This window comes from Mytilus edulis, chromosome 4 (genome assembly GCF_963676685.1).
Source record: "Mytilus edulis chromosome 4, xbMytEdul2.2, whole genome shotgun sequence".
Lineage (NCBI taxonomy): Eukaryota > Metazoa > Mollusca > Bivalvia > Mytilida > Mytilidae > Mytilus > Mytilus edulis.
Genome location: NC_092347.1, coordinates 52,171,005 through 52,197,151, shown reverse-complemented (window position 1 = coordinate 52,197,151; position 26,147 = coordinate 52,171,005). Strand labels below are relative to the sequence as shown.

The following is a 26,147-nucleotide window of genomic DNA, read 5'->3' as shown; positions in this document are numbered from 1 at the left end:
AATTTCAGAAATCCTTGTATTGTAGTTCCTGAGAAAAATGTGACAAAAAATTTTCAACTTGGCTATCATGTGTAAAATCAAACAAGTGTTCCGTAAACAGGAAGTTGTTGAGTGATGAATCTGAAAACGCATCACACGGTATAGCTGACTTATATCAAGCCTGAAACCAAATTTCAGAAATCCTGGTAGTGTAATTCCTGAGAAAAATGTGACGAAAAATATTCATGGGACGGAAGGACTGTGACTGACAGACTGACGGAAGGACAGACAGAGGTAAAACAGTATACCCCCCTTTTTTTCAAAGCAGGGGTATAATTATAAGTTCAAAGAAGCATAGAAAAAACCAGATGCTCCGCAGGGCATAGCTTCATACGACCGCAGAGGTTGAACCCTGAACGGTTGGGGCAAGTATGGACACAACATTCAAGCTGGATTCAGCTCTAAATTTGGGTTGTGATTAAATAGTTGACACAGCATAGGTTTCTGACACAGAATGAATGTGGTCTAATGAATTTAAAATTTTTGTTTTGCCTTTGAGCAATTCACAATGCTGTTGAATATTAATCCTCCCAAAAAAATGTTTGAAGAAATTTTCTTTTAATTTATGAAATTTCAAATTGTGCAATTGAAGATTTCTTGCTATTGCACAATACTGTGCAATGGAAAATACTTGCTATTGCACAATATTGTGCAATTGAAGATTTCTAGCTATTGCCCAATACTGTGCAATTGAAAATTTCTTGCTATTGCACAATACTTAATATAATAATTTTGGATCCTGATTTAGACCAACTTGAAAAATCAAAAATCTAAGTACATGTTCTGATTCGGCATATCAAAGAACCCCAAGAATTCAATTTTTGTTAAAATCAAACTAAGTTAAATTTTGGACCCTTTGGACTTTAATGTAGACCAATTTGAAAACAGGACCAAAATTTAAGAATCTACATACACAGTTAGACTTGGCATATCAAAGAACCCCATTTATTCAATTTTTGTTGAAATCAAACAAAGTTTAATTTTGGACCCCGATTTGGACCAACTTGAAAACTGGACCAATAATCAAAAATCTAAATACATTTTTAGATTCAGCATATCAAAGAACCCCAAGGATTCTATTTTTGTCAAACTAAGTTTAATTTTGGACCCTTTGGACCTTAATGTAAACCAATTTGAAAACAGGACCAAAAATTAAGAATCTACATACACAGTTAGTATCGGCATATCAAAGAACCCCAATTATTCAATTTTTGATGAAATCAAACAAAGTTTAATTTTGGACCCTTTGGGCCCCTTATTCCTAAACTGTTGGGACCAAAACTCCCAAAATCAAACCCAACCTTCCTTTTATGGTCATAAACCTTGTGTTTAAATTTCATAGATTTCTATTTACTTATACTAAAGTTATGGTGCGAAAACAAAGAAAAATGCTTATTTGGGCCCCTTTTTGGCCCCTAATTCCTAAACTGTTAGGACCTAAACTCCCAAAATCAATACCAACCTTCCTTTTGTGGTCATAAACCTTGTGTTTAAATTTCATTGATTTCTATTTACTAAAACTAAAGTTATTGTGCCAAAACCAAGAATAATGCTTATTTGGGCCCTTTTTTGGCCCTTATTTCCTAAACTGTTGGAACCAAAACTACCAAAATCAATCCCAACCTTCCTTTTGTGGTCATAAACCTTGTGTCAAAATTTCATAGATTTCTATTCACTTAAACTAAAGTTTTTGTGCGAAAACCAAGAAAATGCTTATTTGGGCCAGTTTTGGCCCCTAATTCCTAAAATATTGGGATAAAAACTCCCAACCTTCCTTTTGTGGTCATAAACCTTGTGTTAAAATTTCATAGATTTCTATTTACTTTTACTAAAGTTAGAGTGCGAAAACTAAAAGTATTTGGACGACGACGACGCCAACGTGATAGCAATATACGACGAAATTTTTTTCAATTTTTGCGGTCGTATAAAAAATTAATATCATACTTTGTCCTTATTACCTACAGTTTAGAAATTCTCTAGTTTGGTTTCAGATGAGTTGTGAAGACAAACAGTTGTAGTATATATAATAGGCCAAATTGCAATAATGAATTGTTTTATATCTATACTGCTATATTCATGATAAATAAGAAATATTTTGACTTGAATTCCTATGATGAATTATTTGAACATGGGCTTTAGTTTTTATTTCTTATCATCATGGCACAGTCAGTTTTAAAAAACTGCTTATCAGTTTATTTTGTACCATGCTGACGCTGATATATTTTAAAGCTCATCTACAGTTTGGAGTCTGAAAATGTCAAACTTAATACTATAGAAAATTAAAGTCATCTGAAATGATTATAAACTTACCATCTGAAGCCAGACATTTGTCTTCATTATCTGATTCTTTTCATCCTGCAATACATATATTAATTACTGAATTTAATCCATAATTTTGCATATATTTTATCTGTTCAGATTAGATGATAAAAGTTTTAATAATTTTATTATTTTTTTATCTGTTGAAAGTGACATGAATTTGTTTCCCATTTAAAATTTTTTTTTAAATCCAATTTCATGATTTATTATTTATTGCACTCCAAAGTGAAATGTTCCTGGTTTTCAAGAACATTGTAAAGTTTGCAAAGTCTATTAAGGGAATTTTAAACATTTACTCTTTTCAATTTCTAGATTTTGGTCACTTATACCATGGAAGTAAATATAACTTCTATGCTTATACAGAATTTGGTAACATATTTCATTACAATAAAATCATTGTACCATATCAAAATTAAAAGCTTTTATCTTGACAAAGTTTTTTTGTGTCTGTATGTAAATAACTTTTAAAAGTTTCTTATTATATCTATTTAATATGTCTTCAATGTAAAATATTTTTGTATTCATATCATATTTGTTGTCTATTTCTTCTTCATAAAAAAGTTTAGAGGTTTAATTTCTTTCAAATTTTTACATTATTCTATTTTATGCGTGATATCACAACAAGGTACACAATATTACTGACATGTGTAAAGCATGAATGTCAAGAGATTTTGACAACACAAAAGCCTCCGTTGAAAGGGTGTTTATGTTTTCGTGGTGAAGTCTGAATTAAAGACTTCATTGAAATGAAAATGTTTTACTGGTTAACTTTTTTTATTCACAATATACATTTGTATCACAAGCACTTATAACACATTTTATATTATAGTCATAAGAAACCTCAAATTAAAAAATAAAAATGCATATATTTTTATAACAAAATGGATAGTTTTCATTATACAACTTATGTACATATACTTTTTTCTGAGGAAAATTCTTAAATTCGTCCACATTTAGAAGAAGTTTACTTATTTTTAATTGCTTCCTTCCAGGAATTCGCAGACATATTTTCCGTGTGCATAGTGACCTGAGCGTAACCCTCCTTGTAAAAATCTAGTGATCGCAATACGCATGTATCTGTCATTAAAATAAACAATTATCTGATTGTACATGTTAAACACGTGCTCAATACCCATGCTTTATGTTATTTGTTTACTATAAGGTGACTATCGGTAAACTTCGGCTTCAAAACACGACATTTAAGTAGCTTCCATATTTTCACTTCATAACAAACCGAGAGAAAAAAAATTGACAATTATACGATATGGTTGCGTAAAAAATGATAAAATCATGCACAGAAGAGGTTTATGATATATGCATGCATTGGTGCAAGAATTGGATAAACACTCGTTTCTTATGACTTTAAGATATATAGGGGAAAAAATTCTGAGACAAGTGCCTGTGATTTGTATATGAATTATATAAATTTACAAAAGATTAAAATGAACATATATATTTTCAGAGTGAGTTTTGTTTATTAAATAGAATGAATCTAAACTTTTCCCATTTTTTAGCCCTATGAAAGGTCATATAACTATAAATATTTATATATCCATTTCTGAAATTTCTAAGTTGGAAATCCACACTGGCCTACTAATTTGCTAAAATTGACTAAGTCAGGTGCAGTAAGAGGACTGATAAGCAATTGTTAGACGTCTATTGCATAAGATAAGATAAGATATTTTTATTCCAATTAAAGGGCCCATGAAGAGCAAAGTAATTTATTACAATGATTTTTATAATTGTTACAATAATGTTGACATACATGTAAATCATAAATATGAATTTAACTATTTCAATTCTGAGATGTTAAACCACAGCCAGACCAGAGCTGGCCATACACATAAAAAAGGAATAACAATATATCTATTATTAACAGGCAAATATTGCATAAGTTCGAAGTACTTCGAAATGAGAAGGTATATACTTGGTGAACATTTTAACTTTTTATGCAGCATAAACATTTTTATCTGGCTCTAGCGTGTCTGTAACATATTCATGGCATAGTTTCAGCACTCTGTGAACTTTAAAAAATACACACCTGTGGCATATCAAAAATGTTTTCTGACATTCATCAAAACTTGCTTGACATTAAAATAGTGTCATATGTCCATGAATTTACAAGATCATGGGTATCCAGAAGTAGTACAAACAATAAAATGGAGAATGGAAATGGGGAATATGTCAAAGAGAAAATGGAACCAAAGAGTAGATAACAGTGGAAGGCCACCTCTGAGTCTTCAATGCAGCAATAAAATGCTACACCGGGAGGGAGCGATTCAGGTAACCAACCATTACCTTTTTTAAAGTGATGTAAGTTGTGAATCTAAAAACTTGTATTCAGTAACATTTTGCATTTCTATAATTAATAAATGATTCCACATTAATATTACTGTACAGTGTACTGTCTGAGGTTGTGTGATCTTTCTGAATTCAAAATGAGTGTTTGAATATATGTTTATATTAAAATATTTATAAGCCTCTCATTTCATGCATTTAGGAAAGCACTAATTATAAACATTTTTTTAAATATGTAATTTACAAGTGATATTCCTCCATCATAAGATAGGTCAGATTCACTCCAAGTCCAAGATTTATCAGATATTATTGTGGAATGTTTATCAAAGCCCTAAATTTTATAAATTAAAAATGTAAATAGTGTGTCTAACTTTTGCATATATCAGTAAATTACTTACAATATTGATCAACTGGCTCAATGCAACATTGAATGCAACTGTTAGGGTGTCATTGACATTTTCAACTGGTCTGATTAAGGGATTATATCCACTTTTTTCTCCAAACAAGTCATTAACAAGTCTAACTTCATCATCACTCCCTAGTCCTATAATAAATATTTAATATACACATGGTTAAGTATATATGTTACAGTGAATTTGTAAAATCAGTGATTATGTAAAATCACTGGTTAGTTTAGGGATTATATATAATCACTAAATTTTTAGGGATCATGTATAATCACTAGAAACCAGATGCTCTGCAGGGTGCAACTTTATACGACAGCAGAGGTTGAACCCTGAACAGTTGGGGCAAGAATGGACACAACATTCCTCTGAATTTGGATTGTGATCAAATTTTTGACATATGGGTTTCTCCCAAAACAAATGTGAAGATCTTACAAATCTATTGCACAATATTGTGCAATTAAAGATTTCTTCTGCAAACTTTTCAAAAATTTGAAATTTGGAGAAAAAAAAAATTGAAAACTACTTCTACCCCCCTTTTTTGAAATTAGTCTAAAACCTGACATTACTTTATACATAATTTACCAGTAATGTAAGGGACAACATCAAAAGTTCAATGTAGGATAAAAACTAAATTCACATAGTTTTTTCACTGACCCCCCCTACCCCCCTCTTAACTTAATTTGGGAAAAATTGATTTACCAATAGGGATATATGTAAAAATCGATTTTAGATATACATGTACAAAACTTGCAGAATTTTAACCCCCCACCCCCAAACTATTTGATTTAAGTTTTTTATCCTACATTGATCTTTTGATGTCGTCCCTAAGGGAGGTTAATCCGAACATACCCAACATTGTATGTTAAATGTTTTTGAATGATCTCCCTTACACTGCTTTTAAATTGTCTATGGTATGGAAAATTGTGGTATAGTTTCAGAGAGATTCATACTCTTAAACACAAGTTATTGTTTAAAAACTACAAAAATGCTTATTTTAGGCCCCCTTTTTGGCCCTTTATTCCAAAACAGTTGGGACCATAACCCCCAAAATCAATCCCAACTTTCCTTTAGTCGTATTGAACATTCCGGTAAAATTTATAAAGATCCATTCACTAAAACTAAAGTTATTGTCCGGAAACTAAATGCGCCTTCAGACAACTACCATGACGAAATGATAGCATTATACGACATGGTTGTATAAAAATAATTGATACACAAATGTGTATCTTATGGTTGTTTCCAGTGTTGTAACTAGCCTCTTTTAATAGCGAGGCAAAATGATGGTTTTTTTAAAGGGGTCTAGGGTCCACTCAAGGCCCCCAGAAGATTTGAGAAAAAAAAGTTTTAAATATAGTGACAGTGCAGTATAATACTTTAAGTACTAGTACTGCTTAAGTCAACACTAAGGACCATCTTGACCTTGTTTTACGATATTAATTATTCTTTTATTGTTGAAGACCCTCCAGCAACTATCAAGATGAAGAACAGGAATAAACACTTTGACCATTGATCATGTTGATCCTCGTTCTTCTATGCATTGACATTGTGTGAGATTAGATACCCTGCACGTTTACTCCATATTTCTTTAATTTCTGTTAAAGGGCCTGAACACGACTTAATGCATGTTTAACCCTTTAATGTAAAAGGTCTAATGGCAATACATTGATGTTTTTTTTATAGATGATTTGATACCAAGAAATTGGTGGTCTTACTTTAATTTAAACCATGTCAGCTATCTAGTTTTATCTAAAAAAAAAAAAAAAGAGCCAGTTTTGTATTCTTTGATATCAAGTTCAATTCTCCATGTAGAAACGACAATTTTTTTATGTAGTCAGTAGCATCATTTATTCTTAAAACATTTTATCGCACAATGTCTTGACATCGATGGATATGCAACATTGCAAAACCACAGGTTTACCAATGAAAATCAACAATCAGACTCTAGTCATAAAGTAGGACAATAAATGAACAAAAGACAAACCCGGGATACAGAAGTACAAACAATAGACCATCAACTCTGAAAACTAAAAATAAAATAGAAACATGGATCACAAAAACATGCAGGGGCGACATCAGAGAGTGAGGAGAACTTGCTTCTTGCAAGAAACTTTCTGTGAAAACAATTTGATTTGAAGAATATAGACAATCTTTTGTTTCAGTTTTTTTCCCAACATTTGCCTCATTTGCCTCAATATATTTACGGCCCTGGTTTCTTATAACTTTTAAAGCTATTTTGTTTTTGTAAAACAACCCCAAGGGTGACTGGGGAATAGAAATATGGTCACTTGGTCTTCTCCTAACCCTGGCAGTAAAACGCTTGCCGAAGTGTGGCGTCCGTTTGGCTGTGCTGGATGTATTAAGTTCGCAGTCACGTCCGGTCAGAATGGGGACGTTAAATCTGATGTCTCATGTAAAGAGAGTGCCACACTGTTTGCACGTTAAGCATGTTAAGAACCCTTGCAACAACTCTTTGAGGGCCTGTAGGTGGCCTGTTGCAAGGCAAAATTTCTGTCCCTATCCAATATACCCTCATTTTATAGTGGCAGTTCTTATTTCCCTGACCATCATCCCAAATGGCCTCTTTTAAGACAAGACCTACCTGTTGTATTTATTGTGAACTTGTTCTTGTCCTGAATATGCATGAAATATTTGCCACTGGACGTTTAGCAACCAACAATCAATCAATCAATGTTTTTGTAAGGGACAACATCAAAAGTTCAATGTAGGATAAAAAACTTAATTCACATAGTTTTTTCACTGACCCCCCCTACCCCCCTCTTAACTTAATTTGGGAAAAATTGATTTACCAATAGGGATATATGTAAAAATCGATTTTAGATATACATGTACAAAACTTGCAGAATTTTAACCCCCCACCCCCAAACTATTTGATTTAAGTTTTTTATCCTACATTGATCTTTTGATGTCGTCCCTAATGAATCAGAAAATGAACAATTCTTATTTCGCAGATATCATACAAGATATTTTTCATTAAACTAATATTATTCAAAAATAATTAACTATACTGAAAATGACTGAACTGTATTTTTTCTTTAAAACAATTAGATTAAACATTTCTTTTCAACATTGATGCAAAATTTTACATCCCTCCAATTAAAAATCTATACTTTAATATCTTAATAACAAAAACAGAAATTAATAAAGAAAAAAAAAAAAAAAAAAAACACAAACAAACACAATAAATAAATGAAAATAAAACAACAAAAATACCTGTTTTTTGCTATATATTTATCAATTGTTTAAAATCATTTAGCTTTTTTCAATTAGTTCAAAACAAAGAACTATGTGTTTTTCATTTCTTTTAACATACATCCTATACATTCTATAAGTGATAACATATTATATCCCTGTTGTTAGTTTGTGTTGTGTGATCAAGTCAAGGGTCTAACTTAAATAAGTTATTAGAGAAAAACTAGATATCATTGAGATGGCTCCCATCTCTGTGGGCCCCGCTGTGAATAATGTGCATTAAAAAATTGTATCTTTACCATAGGACATGGGTTTGTCAACTGAAATAAAAGTTTTTGACCTTGACCTTTGACCTAGGAAGTTGTAAATAAATTATGACACACCCTTTGGTGTTGGTTTATAATCATGTCAAGTATAAACTTTGAAATGATAACGGTTCTCAAGATATAGAGCGGATACAATCTTTACAATAGGACATGGGGTTGTCAACTGAAACCAAAGTTTTTGACCTTGACCTTTGACCTAGAAAGTTGAACATAAATTATGACATACCCTCTGATATTGGTTTATATACATTTCAGGTATAAACTTTAAAATGATAACGGTTCTCAAGATATAGAGCGGACACAATCTTTACCATAGGACACAGGGTTGTCAACTGAAACCAAAGTTTTTTTACCTTGACCTTTGACCTCTGAAGTTGTACATACATGTACAACATGACACGCCCTCTGGTGGTGGTTAATAAACATGTAAAGTATAAAGTATGAAATCATAATGGTTCTCTAGATATGGAGCGGACACAAAGTTTAAGTGTTACGGACAGACGGACAGAAGACTGATCACTATAGGGCGACCCGCCTAAAGGCGGGGCCCTAATAACATGCATGTTGTTATTGTGGGCTAAAATATCAAAAAACTGTGATAACATATGTATGTTACATGTTTCAAAGGGAAAATATACAACCTTTATTTTGTTAAATTTTTCTCAAGTTCTATTGATATTAAAATTTTCTTTAGGGACGACATCAAAAGTTCAATGTAGGATAAAAAACTTAATTCACATACTTTTTCCACTGACCCCCACCCCCCTCTTAACTTAATTTGGGAAAAATTGATTTACCAATAGGGATATATGTAAAAATCGATTTTAGATATACAAAACTTGCAGAATTTTAACCCCCCCCCCCCCCCCCCCCCAAACTATTTGATTTAAGTTTTTTATCCTACATCGATCTTTTGATGTCGTCCCTTAAGTATACTAATCTTTGCAAAGATATAACAGCTCATAGTTTACCAATCATGCATAGTACACCTATGTCATTACAGAAAATATATTCCTGCAATAACTAAAGGGTGTTATTACAGATTCTTTATATCTCTTTAAAGGCTTTGCTCTGACATGCATAACAATGTATTTCAATTCATTGTAAGAAATGATATCAGAGCTTGTAATGAGGCACTGCGCAAGATTCCAAGTGTCTCATTTACTCTCATATCTGCATATAGTAAGTTACATGCTTGTAATAACTTGAGCCTTGTTATTACAGCTTAGTTTTCCCTTAAAAGCCTTGTCTCATTGATTTACCATGGTTGATCAAAATAGTATTAATGAAATTAGAAAATTAGTTATCAAGGTAATTTAATATATTAAGCTACTGCCCAAAGTTTTAAGAATTCCCAAGTGCTCATTAAAGATAAAATATTTATGATATATTAAACTGATAACAAACATATGTTATTACAGATTAAGGAAAAAAGACACTCATGAAAGTGTCTGTAATAACACATGCATGTTATTTTTCTCTGATAACTTATTTAAGTTAGGCCCTTGACTGGTGATTGTTGTATCTATAATTGTTATTCACGTTTTGAGATGTCTCATTGTTGTAGCTATAATGATTACCCTGCCACGACAGCTGTGTGTCTGACATCATTGTATGGATATCTTTGATATCTTAAATCTTGAGTTTTATCTTTATATTGTCTCCTATCTTTATACCTGTTTTTAATACCATAAAATTTACCCCTGTGATTGTCATTCTCTGAAACTTCAACTTCAAGTTTTTAAACTTTTTTCAAAACTTCATGTTTGATACAATAATTTTAACACCAGTCTCACTAGCATGTGGTCTGAGTACACAGTTATCGTTCCTTAATTTTCGTTGTCCGCAATTATAGTCCCTATTGTGGACAGTGTGTTACTTGTCAATTTTTTTTGTACCCCTTCCAAATTTATTTCTTCATGTTTTATGCCTTGAGTAGCAAGAAGGGGGATAAAATTACACTGTAAAAAAATTTGATTCATGAATTATAATCACAGTGTAGATACTATTCTGTACGCTATCCGGAAGTCGCGATTTTCGAAGCGAGAACTTTTTGGATAGTATGTGAAATTTGATGGATATACTGAATTTAACGGTAAGTGGATCATCTGTACATTGCTGAATGATTAATTCAGCTGACATCGATATTCTCAAATGGTTTAGAATTAAATTTAGCACATTCATTATTCGTATCTCTGTCTTAATCAATAGATTTTCAAGTGCATCACTAAGGACAATCAGTCTGTGAACCTAAAAATAATCTTTTTACCCTCTTAGTGTACAAATTAACGTAAATACCAGACTTAATTAACTAAATGAAATATATTTCAAGTGGTGGTAAAAGTTTCAACCAGATCTTTGAAGCCAGAAATAAGAAAATAACACTTGTTTGAATTTCTCACTGTACGATCAGTCTCCCTTGTATATTTTGAAACTGTATGATCAGTCGTTATTTCACTGTATTCTAGTAGTGATTTCAAAGTTATTTACGATACATTTAGAAGATGTCATTTTTCTAAATAACACAAATATATTTCAATAAATTCACATCCTGAAAACTTATATGAAACATGTTTAGCTTAATAGGGTGTACTCGACTTACTACATTCAGTATAAGGATGTTAAATGTTGTTAAAATCTTTATATTTCACTGTATTCTAGTAGTGATTTCAAAGTTATTTACGATACATTTAGAAGGTGTCATTTTTCGAAATAACACAAAAATATTTCAATAAATTAACATCCTGAAAAAAACTTATATGAAACATTGAAGGCCGTACTTTAACCTATAATGGTTTAATTTTTAAATTGTTATTTGGATGGAGAGTTGTCTCATTGGCACTCACACCACATGTTGCTATATCTATTAGCTTAATAGGGTGTACTCGACTTACTACATTCAGTATAAGGATGTTTAAATGTTGTTAAAACAAGAGGAAGGTTTGTTGTATGTATTAGTTTCAGAATTGTCCTCCGTTATACTTAAAATTGTACAAACGCACAGATTTAATTGTTATACAAAAATGCATGTATTTACACACATTCGAGGCCGTACTGTAGCCTATAATTGATCACAGTTACTTCACTTTGTTTTTGGAGTAGAGCTATTTCGGTGACACCCAATTGTACAACACTGCGGGGGTTTATAATGATAATGAAGTCTGTCTTTCCGTTCGTTCGTTGGACAGTTATACTATGTTTGGCCGGTTTTGTAAGTACATCTCCTCATTTACCACTTAATATACAATGGGGTTTCCAGCCATTTTTAAATGGAGAGAGGGTCCAATCCAGGAGAAAAGGGGATTCCAAATATATGTTCCCATACAAATGCATTGATAGTTAAAAAGGGTTTCAATCCGCCGGATCGCCTTTTTTTTTTTTTTGTCACTGATATGACTTAATTAATCTTTCCCGGATTCCTTATCATAAATTATAATGACTGTATTGTGCACTGTCTATTTCGAATTAAAGTAAACATCTTTTATGGGGGTTCTTTGTATAAGATACGGACTATGCATTATATGGGGCACCTATCAGGTTTTTCCAACACCACCTCCTAAACCAATTATAAAAGTTCTGAACTGAATTGCTCCATTTTTAATCAATTAATGCAAATATGCACCTTCTATTTCTATTTTTTGGTGAAAATATTTTTCATGTTTTTATATCTCAAATACGGAGTTTGCCATAGTTTTATATTGGGCGTATCTATTTTATATCCACAAATTCCTTCAGACACTTAACTTTGTGAATCTTTTTTAGATTCTTTATCATTTAATTCAATTGTGCACCTCTTATTTTCATTTTTTTTTAGAAAACTCACTGTTTTCTCCTTCCGTGATAAGGGCTTTTCCACTACCTTATTGGGTGGTACCCATTCACTATACGCAACTTTCCTAAACTTACCGTATATTAATAAAACTTTCTCAGATTCTTTATCAAATGATGCCACTCTGCACCTATATTTTAGTTGGGTTTTTTTTTGGGGGGGGGGGGGGGGTATTTTTTCCAAAACATGGACTTCAGAAGCGGCGGGAGAATACTTTCGTTAATTCTTTTCTCAATACCTCAAGTTTTTAAACAAATCACTGCATGTTGTATTGAGTTGTAAATACTTAAATTTACATATATTACTTCAAAAAGAAGATGAAATATTATTGCCAATTGATTGCCAATTTAATTATACAACTTTCCCTCCGCGTCTCAAATGTTCCCTGAATAAAATAATTCACATGAGACAAACCAACGACCATAAATTATATACAGCGAGGTAATACGTATTTGTTAGATCTAACCCACACACACACACACCAACACAAACACCGATACACACCAACAACCCTTTTAACCCTGCACAATTGAAATATGAAAAAAAACAAAAACGTTTAAATCCTTTTTAAATAAGCTGTACTCGCCAGACCGATAAAATGCCAAACTTAAAGCAAACAACATCGAACAAAAATGAGGACAAAATCACAAATATTCAAAACGACAACGCAGTGAAGCAGTGATATAACTTAGGAAGCTACCATTTGATTTTTAGGGGGGGCTAGGATGAAAAATTGTTTCCTGCTTTTTTTTTATTTGTAATCTCTATCCTGCCTTTTTATTTTTCAGTCTATTCGGTCCTGCCTTTTTTTCTTAGCTTATCCTGACTTTTTTACAACAAATGTCATCCTGCCTTTTTTTTCCAAATTACTCATCCTGCCTTTTTTTTTACGACCATTGGTTGACGACCTAAATTATCCCATTGACTGGGACAGATTAGGTGAACGTTTGTTGGTAACAATCACTGCTCACTATGTACTTGTTACAGACACTGAATCTGTGGGGTCACATAAGGTTCTCAACACCTAAATAAAGTAATTCGAAAAACTAATCCGGAATAATACGATGTGTTGATTTATATCAATAATATAAATCAAAACATAAAGGTTATTCCTGAAAAATTTTTCGAATTATTTTATTATTAAAGGCGTTAACCAGATGCTCCGCAGGGCGTAGCTTTATACGACCGCAGAGGTTGAACCCTGAACGGTTAGGGCAAGTATGGACACAACATTCAAGCTGGATTCAGCTCTAAATTTGGATTGTGATTAAATAGTTGACACAGCATAGGTTTCTGACACAGAATGAATGTGTTCTAATTCACTATGCTGTTGAATATTAATCCTCTCAAAAAAATGTTTGAAGAAATTTTCTTTTTTATTTATGAAATTTCAAATGAGAAAAATTGAACCCAATTTTTTTAATCACATCCCCCTTTCCCTTATTCCAAAACTAATCTCAATTAAAATTTCTAATGGAGTTTGCAACAATAACTACTCATTTAAATACATCATAAAATATTAAGATGTAAAAAAACTGCTTGTTATCACTGAATGGTAAAGATTATTTTAATTTATCAGTTGGTAGTAAAAAGTGAATATACATTGTATATTGTATATAACAAAGATTTAAGTTGATTCTGGACAAAGAAAGATAACTCCAATTAAAAAAAAATCTTGCTATTGCACAATATTTTGCAATTAGATATTTCTTGCTTACTATTCTGGACAAAGAAAGATAACTCTAATTAATTTTTTTTTTGATATTTCACAATATTGTGCAATTAGATATTTCTTGCCATTGCGCAATACTGTGCAATTGAAAAGACTTGCTATTACACAATACTTAATATAATAATTTTAGATCCTGATTTGGACCAACTTGAAAACTGGGCCCATAATAAAAAATCTAAGTACATTTTTGGATTCAGCATATCAAAGAACTTCAAGATTTCAATTTTTGTTAAAATCAGACTAAGTTTAATTTTGGACCCTTTGGACTTTAGTGTAGACCAATTTGAAAACAGGACCAAAAATGAAGAATCTACATACACAGTTAGATTTGGAATATCAAAGAACCCCATTTATTCAATTTTTGATGAAATCAAACAAAGTTTAATTTTGGACCCCGATTTGGACCAACTTGAAAACTGGGCCAATAATCAAGAATCTAAGTACATTTTTAGATTCAGCATATCAAAGAACCTAACTGATTCATTTTTTGTCAAAATCAAACTAAGTTTAATTTTGGACCCTTTGGACCTTAATGTAGACCAATTTGAAAACGGGACCAAAAGTTAAGAATCTACATACACAGTCATGACAGTTAGATTCAGCATATCAAAGAACCCCAATTATTCAATTTTGATGAAATCAAACAAAAGTTTAATTTTGGACCCTTTGGGCCCCTTAAGGTGGCTCGGCCCTTTACCAATGCGCATATTTTAACGCATGTTTCTTACGACGAGTGCCTTGGAAACGGTCGCTTTAAGGGGTCTTCTCAAAAATAGCTCTGACGACCTTGGAACGCGGGCGTGTATGAAAGCACCCTTGACGATGTAAACAAGTGACGCTAAACGTTCTTCAAAACAGGAAATACGAACGGTCAGAAATTCACAGTGCTTTCTTCATTTTTCGCATAAAAGTTTAAAAGGAGAAAAATATACATGATTTAAGCATAACATTAAAAAAAAAGAATATATAAATACTGACAAAGTCACATGTATGACGTCGACGGTATTTGGTGCCGCTTCGATCCCAAAACGCATTCTCATCTTACACGGTCGCCTCTTGGGTCCGTTCGTACCATATTTTGAATTCACTTAAATACCAGTTAAATTAAATGATGTCGTGGATATTTATTTTTGAAAATGTTTTGCCAATGACGCAATGATTAACTGTAAACAAATGATAGCGATGTAAACAACTTCATGTCATCGTACAGCTTTCAAAAACAGGTAAACTTGTGACCCGTATCAGAGACATGTATGTGTATATATGTCTCTGCCCGTATATTATGGTTTAAAACATCGGGGCGGGTTTGTTATCATGATATAATCCGTTTGGCGTTTTATAACAGTTTGTTTCTGTCATAAATATATTTAAAACTTGGACGAAAATCATCTGATAATTTTTCTCGTATCACAATTCCATGATTTCCGGAACACTAGACTAAGTCCTATAATCTAAGAAACCGCCCCCTTTCGAAAATTCCTGCATCCGCCACTGCTCCCGTCTTACTTTGCATAACTTTCATAATTGATACTTATCTGCATGTTCTCATCCGTATTATGCTTGAAATACTTGCCAGTGATCATTCAGTATGCACAACTTTAATTTTCATTATGTGCAGTCATATAAAAAAACGTAATTTCTGGGACTTTTATTTGTTTGACTATGTGGTATATCAGTTTATAGTAATTGTTGAAGTCCGTACGGGGACATAATTGTTATCTTCTATGTTAATTGGTCTCTGGTGAAGAGTTGCCTCATAAACAATGATACCCCATCTTCCTATTTTATACCCTACGCAAGGAAGTGGCGCAGGGTATAACATTTTTGACCCATCCGTCCGTCCATCAGCCAGTCTATCAGTCCTGTTTCTTGTCATCACAACTCCTCTCAAACCACCCAACAAAATTTCATGAAACCTTTTTAGATAATAAGGCCATACTATGCAGATGTGCATATCGACAGGAAATTACGATTCAAACTTTTTCTAGGAGTAACAAAATGTATGCCCCTTTGAACTTATTTGCTTCAATATACTACTACAAGTTTGTCATCGCATCTCCTCTCAAACCGCACAATAGAATTTTATGAAACCTTTTTAGATAAGGACATACTATTTAGATATACATATTTTTTTCCTAGGAGTAAGGCCCCTTTGAACTTATTTGCTTCAATATACTACTGCAACAGTTTGTCATTGCATCTCCTCTCAAACCGCACAACAGAATTTCATAAAACCTTTTTAGATAATAAGGACATACTATGTAGATGTGCATATCGACAGGAAATTACAAATTATTTTTCTAGGAGTTACGCCTCTTTGAACTTATTTGCTGCAGTATACTACTGCAAACAGCTTGTCATCGAAACTCCTCTGAAACCACACAACAGAATTTCATGAAACTTTGTAGATAATAAGGACATACTATGTAGATGTGCATATCGACAGGAAATTATCGTGATTTAATTTTTTTCTGATACCATTTTTTTTTTCTTAGTTATTTTATTTCTCTAGTGGCAATGTGGGGACTGACTGCCAAAGCGGGGCTGGATTCATAATCCACTAATGAGCCCCCACCCTATGTCGGACTCTGTAACAATCATCCCATCAATCAAATATTTTGAAACATATTTAGAATTCAAGAAAAGACAAGTCCATGAAAATGAGGTTAAGTTCAGATAAACCCTGCAAGACAGACATATTTGTTATTCATTTATTATTTTGTACATAAATCACCCATTAGTTTTCTCATTTGAAATGTTTTAAATTGTTCATTTGTCATTTCGAGACCTTTAAAACCAACTATGCAGAATATGTTTTACTCATTGTTGAAGTCCATATGGTGACCTACAGGTATAGTTATTTCTGTGTTATTTGGTCTCTTGTGTCTCATTTACAATCATATCACATCCTCTTATTTGATATTTTAATTTGTGATAAGACATTCAATAATCATTTCATACACCAAATATACATGAAGATGACCTATTGATTACACAATATTGACTACTACATGTACCTATTAGTATTTATTATTTTTGAGTATATGTCCGACATGCTGACGACGGACAGTCAATGGTATACCATAATATGTCCTGAAAACTGGTGTTAAAAAAAAGGCTCAACTAAATCAAATTTTTTCAAATTTGATTTTATTCCTCTAATATCTATGAGATCAAATTTATAAAACATCTATTAATATAGTTAATTTCAATGTACTAGTATACATGTAAGAATTGTTGCCATTTATACATCATGTACATGTACAATAATTAGCTGATCAGCTCTATATTTTCATTATTTTTATTCTCCTTCACTGTTTTTTTTATAAGAGTAGACTCATATATATGATCTGTATTCATCATTGGGACAGGTAGCTATATATATAGGTGAAGTAGGTCCTATTGATTTGATTTTTTAAAGGATTTTGACAGCACTAAAGCATATACATGTAGTTCCAATTTATAGTTGATCTTAGCTCCTTAAGTGGATTGTGGCAACACATATTGCATATATACATGTAGAATGTTGTTCTTAAGTTTCAGCACTTTTCGCATAGTTTCCAGTTGCAAGACTAGAATATGATACTGGCTTCTCATGAAATTCTGTCAGTACTTTGCCAATAGTTTCCAAGTAAAGTTGAACAGTCCAAGCTCACTCCTTCCATTTGCAATGTACATGTACAAATGTACTTGCAGCCTGAAATTAAATATCAGAGTAATTCTGTCAGAAAATCAACAATTATTGACATTCAAAAGCATATATAGATGTAGATAAGTTCATAATGGTAATGTGTCCATGGGACACAGATGAGCAGCCGCTTCCATATAAATAATGAAAAGAGTGACACCACCCAAATTTGTACTTGATCTGAGTGTTGCTGTAGAAAGCATTACATATAAGTTTCAGAACATTTGGATGAAGCAAACTGTTCATTATCACTGGACTAGTATATATTTGTTTAGGGGCCAGCTGAAGGACGCCTCCGGGTGCGGGAATTTCTCGCTACATTGAAGACCTGTTGGTGACCCTCTGCTGTTGTTTTTTATTTGGTCGGGTTGTTGTCTCTTTGACATATTCCCCATTTCCATTCTCAATTTTATTGTGTTAAAGAAAGGAACAAAATTTCAGCATTTTTTTTTAATTTGTAAAGGGGCATAACTCTAGAAAAGTAAAAGCGACCCCACCAAAATTCAAACTTCATTTGTGTTTGATGGTACAATGTAGTAAGCTTAAAGCATATATATATATGCATTAATTGTGTATTAGTTTCATAACATTGGTAGAGGCAAACTGAAGTTGGAGAACAGAAACCAAATTTGGGAGGTACATGCAAGTTTGATAAGACTGACCATGCAAGGGTAACCTTAAAAGAACTGAAATGGTCTAAATTAACATGTGTTTATTTGATAATAGGTTCGTTTTCATATATTTTTGTTTTCCCTTAAGAACACATAAAATATTTTTTTATAATTTAATTTGGTTGAATATTATACAATTACTGTCTTTTGATGAGGTAAATATGCGGTTTTATTGACTTTTGAAAAAATGATATTCACTGAGGCCGAAGAAAATGTATCTAATGACAAACATATACCAATTTTTTTTTTTTACATGAAACATTTTACCATAACGTTGCATGTAAAAGCGTGTGACGTTAAGCGCAGTGAATAACACTTTCTCAGGTGAATATGCTTTTTTTATTCAAAATCCAATTCATATAGAGAAACCTACTAAAATAATACCAATATGGATAAACATGTATATCGAATTTCTGAACAGAAAATAATGAAAATGAGACACAAAAAAATATAACCAAAAAATAAACCTGTGATAATACTGCTTCTATTGGTACCAGGATGCTTAAAATCAATCCAAAATTTTTTTTTTTTAAAAATGTATACACCTATAGTTGTTAATGTCTGTGTCATTTTGGTCTTTTGTGGATAGTTGTCTCATTGGCAATCGTACCACATCTTCTTTTTTACATTATATACAATATATATGAACAGCTAATAATCTCAAGTGACAAATACTTATGGCCACATTCTGTACATGTTTAACCCTGATACTTCTATCATGTTTGTATACCTAACAGAATTAGGGGGGGGGGGGGTTAATGGTAAACAAATTGTGATTGATAAAGATGAATCCCTCGATATTAGATGTACTGCCTCCTACTGTAGGGTTTATCATTTACAAATTAGGCCAATTATATCATATTCTCAAGAAAATAAACATGTCAATCAAACCCTAGACCTTAATAGAGGGGTGGACAGGGGTAAGGAGACAGGGGAATGAGGGATCAGAGAAAAGGGGTATCTTTGAAATATATTTCGTCTTGGGGCAAGGAGATGGAAGAATTGAAGTAAAAGGGGGGGGGGGGTTTAGAGTAAAATGGGAAGGGAAATATAGTTGGGGTCAAGGAGTAAATACTGTCCCGATGGATTTATGGGGTACCCCACACACATATGACCCTAGTCCGAGATTTCTCTGACGTCCAACGGCTGTTTTGCCAGACAAGCTGGGGCTAATCTCGGACTAATATGAAACTAACTTGGCTACGAAATTAGATATTAAAAATGATGATTAAACAAGACTAATTCATTGACACTAACGGTCAACGGTAGCGTAAAAATGACAGTAGGCTAGATGTCATTCCTTCCTCTTCGGCCGTTTGCACACGGATATTTTGCAAAACTGGCCAGACATGTTTACAACTTGTCTGTAAAAGGTAAAATAAACACATAAATAACATACCAGCTGTAACGATCTATAATATTAAACATGGACCAGAAATTGAGCCCGTGCAAGGTTTCAGCCGCAGTGATTTTCAACAGTAGCGAGTATTTTGAGACAACCCCCAAGTGTGTATTTTTCGTTATACTGATAACATTTGGCTGCCTAATATATCGAAATCTATGTTTTCTTATGTAATAACCCTACCTTCATCGTCGTATATTCGCCACAATGTCTGTTATGCATGAATATGGTCGTATTCATCAATATAGTATGCTGCTCGGTAATGGCGACCTTGAAATTCCTCTGGTCCGATAATGGCGCCAAATTAGAGGGAAGCAACTCGCGCCAGACAAAATTACCAAAATAATCAAAATTTCACTTTTTGATAACAAACAGTAATACGATAACCACATTTATATTCAGCCATCGTTTATTGATATAATTACAAACATTATTTTATTAAAGCCATCAATAAAGAATTCACAATTAAGTAATTAATGGAGTGCAATGAAATCAGACCTTATGGGGTAGAGGGGTTAAACAAAAGCTCGTAACTTTTTTAAAAGCCTGGTGACCCCCATTTTATTTTACCTTAAAGTGTTCGAAAAGTTCATAGCTTTGACATATCTGTTTTTAAAAAAAATCTACCGGGGAAATTTTACGAAAAATCGATTAAACCAATATTTTTTGCCTTAAACTAAAATTAGAAAATGCAAAATTTAGACATAAATCTGAAAATAAAAGGATTTTTAAGTCAAAAACAACCAAGGAAAAGGTTTACATTTGAAATTCTAATGTTTTTTCACATAAAAATCATACTGACTTGGTTTTAAAAGTCTTTGAATTTGATGTAACGGTTATTGTTGGAAGGGTGGGCATGTTTGGAAATAGTGTCAAAATCTTACATTTCGGTTCAATTTGAGGAGAAAACGAGCCTGGTGACCCCCTTTTTTCTTTGCATTTTTGGATTCAGCATAAAAAAATCTACAGAATATGTGAAAATAAAAAAATTCTACCGGGGGTCACTATTGGGGTGAGCCACCTTAATATGTTGGGACCAAAACTCCCAAAATCAAACCCAACCTTTCTTTTATGGTCATAAACCTTGTGTTTAAATTTCATAGATTTCTATTTACTTATACTAACGTTATGGTGCGAAAACCAAGAAAAATGCTTATTTGGGTCCCTTTTTGGCCCCTAATTCCTAAACTGTTGGGACCTAAACTCCCAAAATCAATACCAACCTTCCTTTTGTAGTCATTAACATTGTATTTAAATTTCATTGATTTCTATTTACTTAAACTAATGTTATTGTGCGAAAACCAAGAATAATGCTTATTTGGGCCCTTTTTTGGCCCCTAATTCCTAAACTGTTGAGACCAAAACTCCCAAAATCAATCCCAACCGTTCTTTTGTGGTCATAAACCTTGTGTCAAAATTTCATAGATTTCTATTAACTTAAACTAAAGTTATAGTGCGAAAACCAAGAAAATGCTTATTTGGGCCCTTTTTGGCCCCTAATTCCTAAAATGTTGGGACCAAAACTCCCAAAATCAATACCAACCTTCCTTTTGTGGTCATAAACCTTGTGTTAAAATTTCATAGATTTCCATTCACTTTTACTAAAGTTAGAGTGCGAAAACTAAAAGTATTCGGACGCCGGACGACGACGACGACGACGACGACGACGACGACGACGACGCAGACGCCAACGTGATAGCAATATACGACGAAAATTTTTTCAAAATTTGCGGTCGTATAAAAACCTATGGTGACCCCACAGTTTAAATTATATAATAAGTAAGAAGTGAGCAATGGTCGTTACCGACAAACGTTCACTTGATCTGTCCCAGTCAATGGGATAATTTAGGTCGTCAATCAATGGCCAGGACCACACTGTTTTGAATATGATTCTATATTGATTTGAATTTAACATGTTCATTTCATTAACAATTTTCAAATAACAAAGTCAGTAGATATTAACAATGTGCCTCCTTTTCACCCCATCCCAAAGTTTTTCTCAGGGTCGACTTATATCATCTTTTAACCTGAATGTTTCGGCGGACGGTGTAAAGTCTTTTAAAATGTTATAGCTAAAAAGATAACTGCAACTATACACTATTACAAAGTCCACAAGCAAATCAAGTATTGCTTTTTAGGCGTTTGATTTTAAACAAGACTGACGGAACAAAAATACAATTATTTTGCAGTCTACAAAAATCATCATATCTATATTTATATTGTCTGATGAACGATATTACACTTTAAAGTTCCCTGGACAGTTCATAATATCATATAAATACGTAGATACCTTCAAATTGCCTTTGTTTTTTCTTCAAAATCACGACTGGTCATACAGTAAAAAAATTTGAAATCGCTACTAGAATACAGTCAGTTATGGACTGATCGTACAGTAATTTATTTTGGTATCCTCAAGGAAAACATATTTTTTATGGGAAATACGAATGTTCTACTTAAATACGAAACGAATATTGAAACAGTATATATTGAACTTTAAACTGATGCAAATATTTGCAATAAAAGGTTATTTGTTTTGTACTACGAGAGCAAAATTGTCCATCGATTTCACTTTTTTCTATGAAGTTGGTATGATGCACACGTATATTTTATATTCTACTGCATGTTTTTGTTAAAGTTACACATATTTATGATGCTTTACATACCTTGAAGATGTTCAAAGCACTTTATAGATATAGGTGTAAACAAATGATGAGAAAAGTCACCGTAGGCAAAACCGTCCTGTTAGCCAGTTGGTAGTCATCGCTTCGAAAATCGCGACTTCCGGATAGCGTACAGAATAGTATCTACACTGTGTAATGTAAAGTAGTGATTTGGTCCAGTTGAAATAGGTAAAATATTAGCATTTCGGGAGCTGTTAAAAGATTTCAAGAACCCCTTTACATAAAATTGTCCATATTTTGAGTTAGAGCTGATGAAGTTTTCTATAATTTTGATATAATTTATCCAAAAAGTAGTACAACACACTGTAAAAATATTATTGAAAAGCACAGGTGGGATTTTTTTTATTTTCATTTATTGTCTTAAAGAAATGCACTACATAATAACTGTCAGTGTGTACTCGGACCTAAGAGGTGAAATCATGAAATATACAATGTAGAATCTGTACTTTGGCAACTTCTCTGAATGATTTAATGGTGTCAATTTGTCAAAAAGCATAAAACTAAAGGATTTAAACTTTTATTTGATAGAAATCTGCAAAAATTTACCATTTTGGCATTACATGGTCAAAATGAGCATTTTTAAAGCTTTTTCAATTTTGATGCATAAGTGGCATTCTAACTTGCTATCTGGAACCCCCCTTTTTTGGCTGATTAATGCATTTAAGCATTTGAGTGGGGACATATAGCCTTTTTCTCCCCCTTTTGTCCTGGGTTTGGACCCCCCCCCCTTTTAAAATGGCTGGATCCACCCCTGTCTTATTACTTGTATCTAAGCTTTAGTTTTTTTCATAGCTGTTTTTTCTCATTCTCTTTTCTCGTTTTTTTGTATATACATTTATCAAACTTATCAAACATAAATGCATTTTAATATCTACAGGCATGACAGGATGTCATTAAAAGATATAAAATCTAGCAAAAACATTACCCATATTTTTGGCACATCCCTGTATACCCAATATTTAACAATTAATTTAAATATTTTATCATAGATTATTTTTTTCCATAGGCAGATCCAGGGGGGTGGGGGGCTTGTTGGAAAAATTTGGTTGATTATATCGGGAATCATTGAAGCATGACTGGAGCGGGCCCCCTCTTAGGTCAGTCAGCGAGCCCCTCCCCCCCCCCCCCCCCTTTTAGGAAAAGTTTTGGATCCGCCACTGATTTCCAATTTACACTTACAGTGCCATAAATAATGGTCATATAAATAAAAGTCACAGCATATATATGATATAAATCAATTGAAGTAATTTTAATAGTCAGCAATGATCAGCAATAGAACATTTATATGATTACGTAAAACAGGTCATACGTAAAATCTCTCCTTATCTGTCACAGAGACATGTCTCTGGCTGTCATAGCTGAGGGGGAGATCTCCCTCTTTGAAGGTTTCAGAGGTTGACAGGTTGTTAACCTTGAAAAGCATACATGCAAGCAGCAAGGACGTAAATTATTGTAACACCGTATAATAACAAGAGTACGCTTTAATCAAGCACTGCGAGTAATATTTACAATCGGTTCCACTTTTCTCATTTCAATGTAGAGATAACCAATAGCAATAAGTGTTCCTGTATTGCGAAGTATCTATATAGCATCATAAATGTAGTAATACTAGTATATAAATATATATATATATATATAAATTATATGTACATCACATGGACACAGATTTTCGTTAAATTTCTGGAAAAAAAGAATAGGTGAATTTGAAATCATTACCTCTCTTTATGCGATTTCCATGACATATTGCTGTCATAACTGTTAGACAGGAAAAAATCGCATAGAGCGAACAATGAAACTTTAAAATCATACTGCATAATATTTCTCTTAACACACAAAGTCATAACATAAATGGAGTGTAGGACATGCGCAGTTCTGATTGTTTGTTAAGGGATACCGTATAGATCTGTATCTGTAACAAGTAAAAGCTTTTTCAAAAAGCTAGCTGTCTCATAGCACGTTAGGCCGGTCGACCATAAATTATTTTTTCCATACCGCCAGTGGCGTAGCTAGGTCATTTTTACGTGTACGCCCGAACCTCGGTAAGGGGCCTGAATGCCCAAACGGTTCCAGGCCAAAAAAATAAATACTGGAAGTTGATAAGCAGGGACAAGCCTCCGGAAGTTTTAGCCTGTAATAGAGAATGTCATAAAATTCCTGTCATTGAAAACTCACCAATAACAACATTTTTTAGATTCAATATAATTTATTTTTTATGTTTAATCTATTTTTGTGTTTAAAATCTATTTAGAATGAATCTAATGACGGTCATTGGTTTAATTTGGAGTAAACGTCCAAACCAGTTACCTTAAACTATGATTAAAGGGAGCCGTGGATAACCTTCAATCATTACCGAAGCAGTATGCGTGGTCTTTCATCTAGAATTATTTTACTTTATGAAAACAAGATGGATCAATCGCAGAAAAGTGTTCTCGACTTCTTTCGTAAAATGTTTTCATCTGAAATTGAACCTAGCAAAGCGATGGCTTCTGCATCTGTCGATCTGATGTAACAACGTAACTAGATCTTACAAGTATTTGAAAGCTTGCAATATGTTACTAAACGGTGACCAGATCGTCTAACTTAAATCGCGCTAAAACTAAAATAGAAACGGAAAAAAATGGCTTCTGAAATTAACCATGAGGTAGCAATACACAGTTAGAAGTTTAGTTTCGCATTATGGCCCCTGTGAATTTTTTAAATATGAAAGTTTTTGTACAATAAAATTGATTTTTAGATAATTGAAGAATAATATAGCCTTCTTAGTGGGTTTATATGAACATTAAGATTGTTTTTAACATGTTTTATAGGCCATTTATATGATTGACAGTCCGTATTTTCCTATCCGTGCCGTTCTTCTTCTTCTGGTATTCTTTTTCCGTCCACGTTGGGACAACCTCAATTGAGTACAGTTTTCCTTCTTCACTATCTACAGACAACAGTAATCCGTCATCACAATAATGTCAATAATATCCATCACCACATTTATATACACTATATATATACAACATATATATACACAATATCGATCACGGTAAAATTAGCACTAAATGTTCCCGGCACACTAACAATATACTTATTTCCTGTTAAAAACGCACAATTATCTCTTCTTAATGTCCAACGTTCTATATCTAGCAACGTGAAGAGCATAAATCAACTGCCTTGATAAATCTTCTATCCTTTGAAGTACTGTATTATCATTTGTATACCGAGAAAGTAACACGGTGCAGTCCAAGATAATTTGTAGTTGGTCATCAGTTGGTATGTCCCTCATTCTAAAGTTCAAGAAATCAGAGATAATTTCATCGATTTGGTTAAGATATCTTTCTCTAATGCATTGGAGTATTTTACATGTAAGCAAAAAATGAGAACGATCTTCGATATCTGTATCACATAATTTACAAGTAGGAGTCTCATTTAGATTATATCTTGATCTATGAGATTGTAAAATGTACGTATCAGTAATAACCTTTAGTTTCACAGATATTCGGACAGCTTCTCTCGTTGGGTCACTTGTATTTCCAATGGATAATAATGTATGGCATTTT

General features: G+C 32.8%; 1 protein-coding gene across 2 annotated transcripts in view; it reads right to left on the bottom strand.

The window, feature by feature from the left end:
* LOC139519938 (acetylcholine receptor subunit beta-like 1) overlaps positions 1 to 24,491 on the bottom strand; it is a 32,101-nt gene extending 7,610 nt beyond the window's left edge. Inside the window, exons 1-3 of one of the 2 annotated variants that reach the window (XR_011663765.1) lie at positions 24,319 to 24,480; positions 5,055 to 5,200; positions 2,350 to 2,394 (exon numbers count right to left, since the gene is read on the bottom strand). Coding sequence is in view for 1 of the 2 variants with exons in the window: in XM_071312255.1 (XP_071168356.1) it covers positions 2,350 to 2,394; positions 5,055 to 5,200; positions 24,319 to 24,409 (282 nt within the window). In the remaining variant the exon portion in view is untranslated. Of the gene's footprint in view, positions 1 to 2,349; positions 2,395 to 5,054; positions 5,201 to 24,318 lie in introns of both variants that reach the window. The other variant, XM_071312255.1, reaches the window with a different exon arrangement.
* Between the last annotated feature and the right edge of the window lie 1,656 nt (positions 24,492 to 26,147).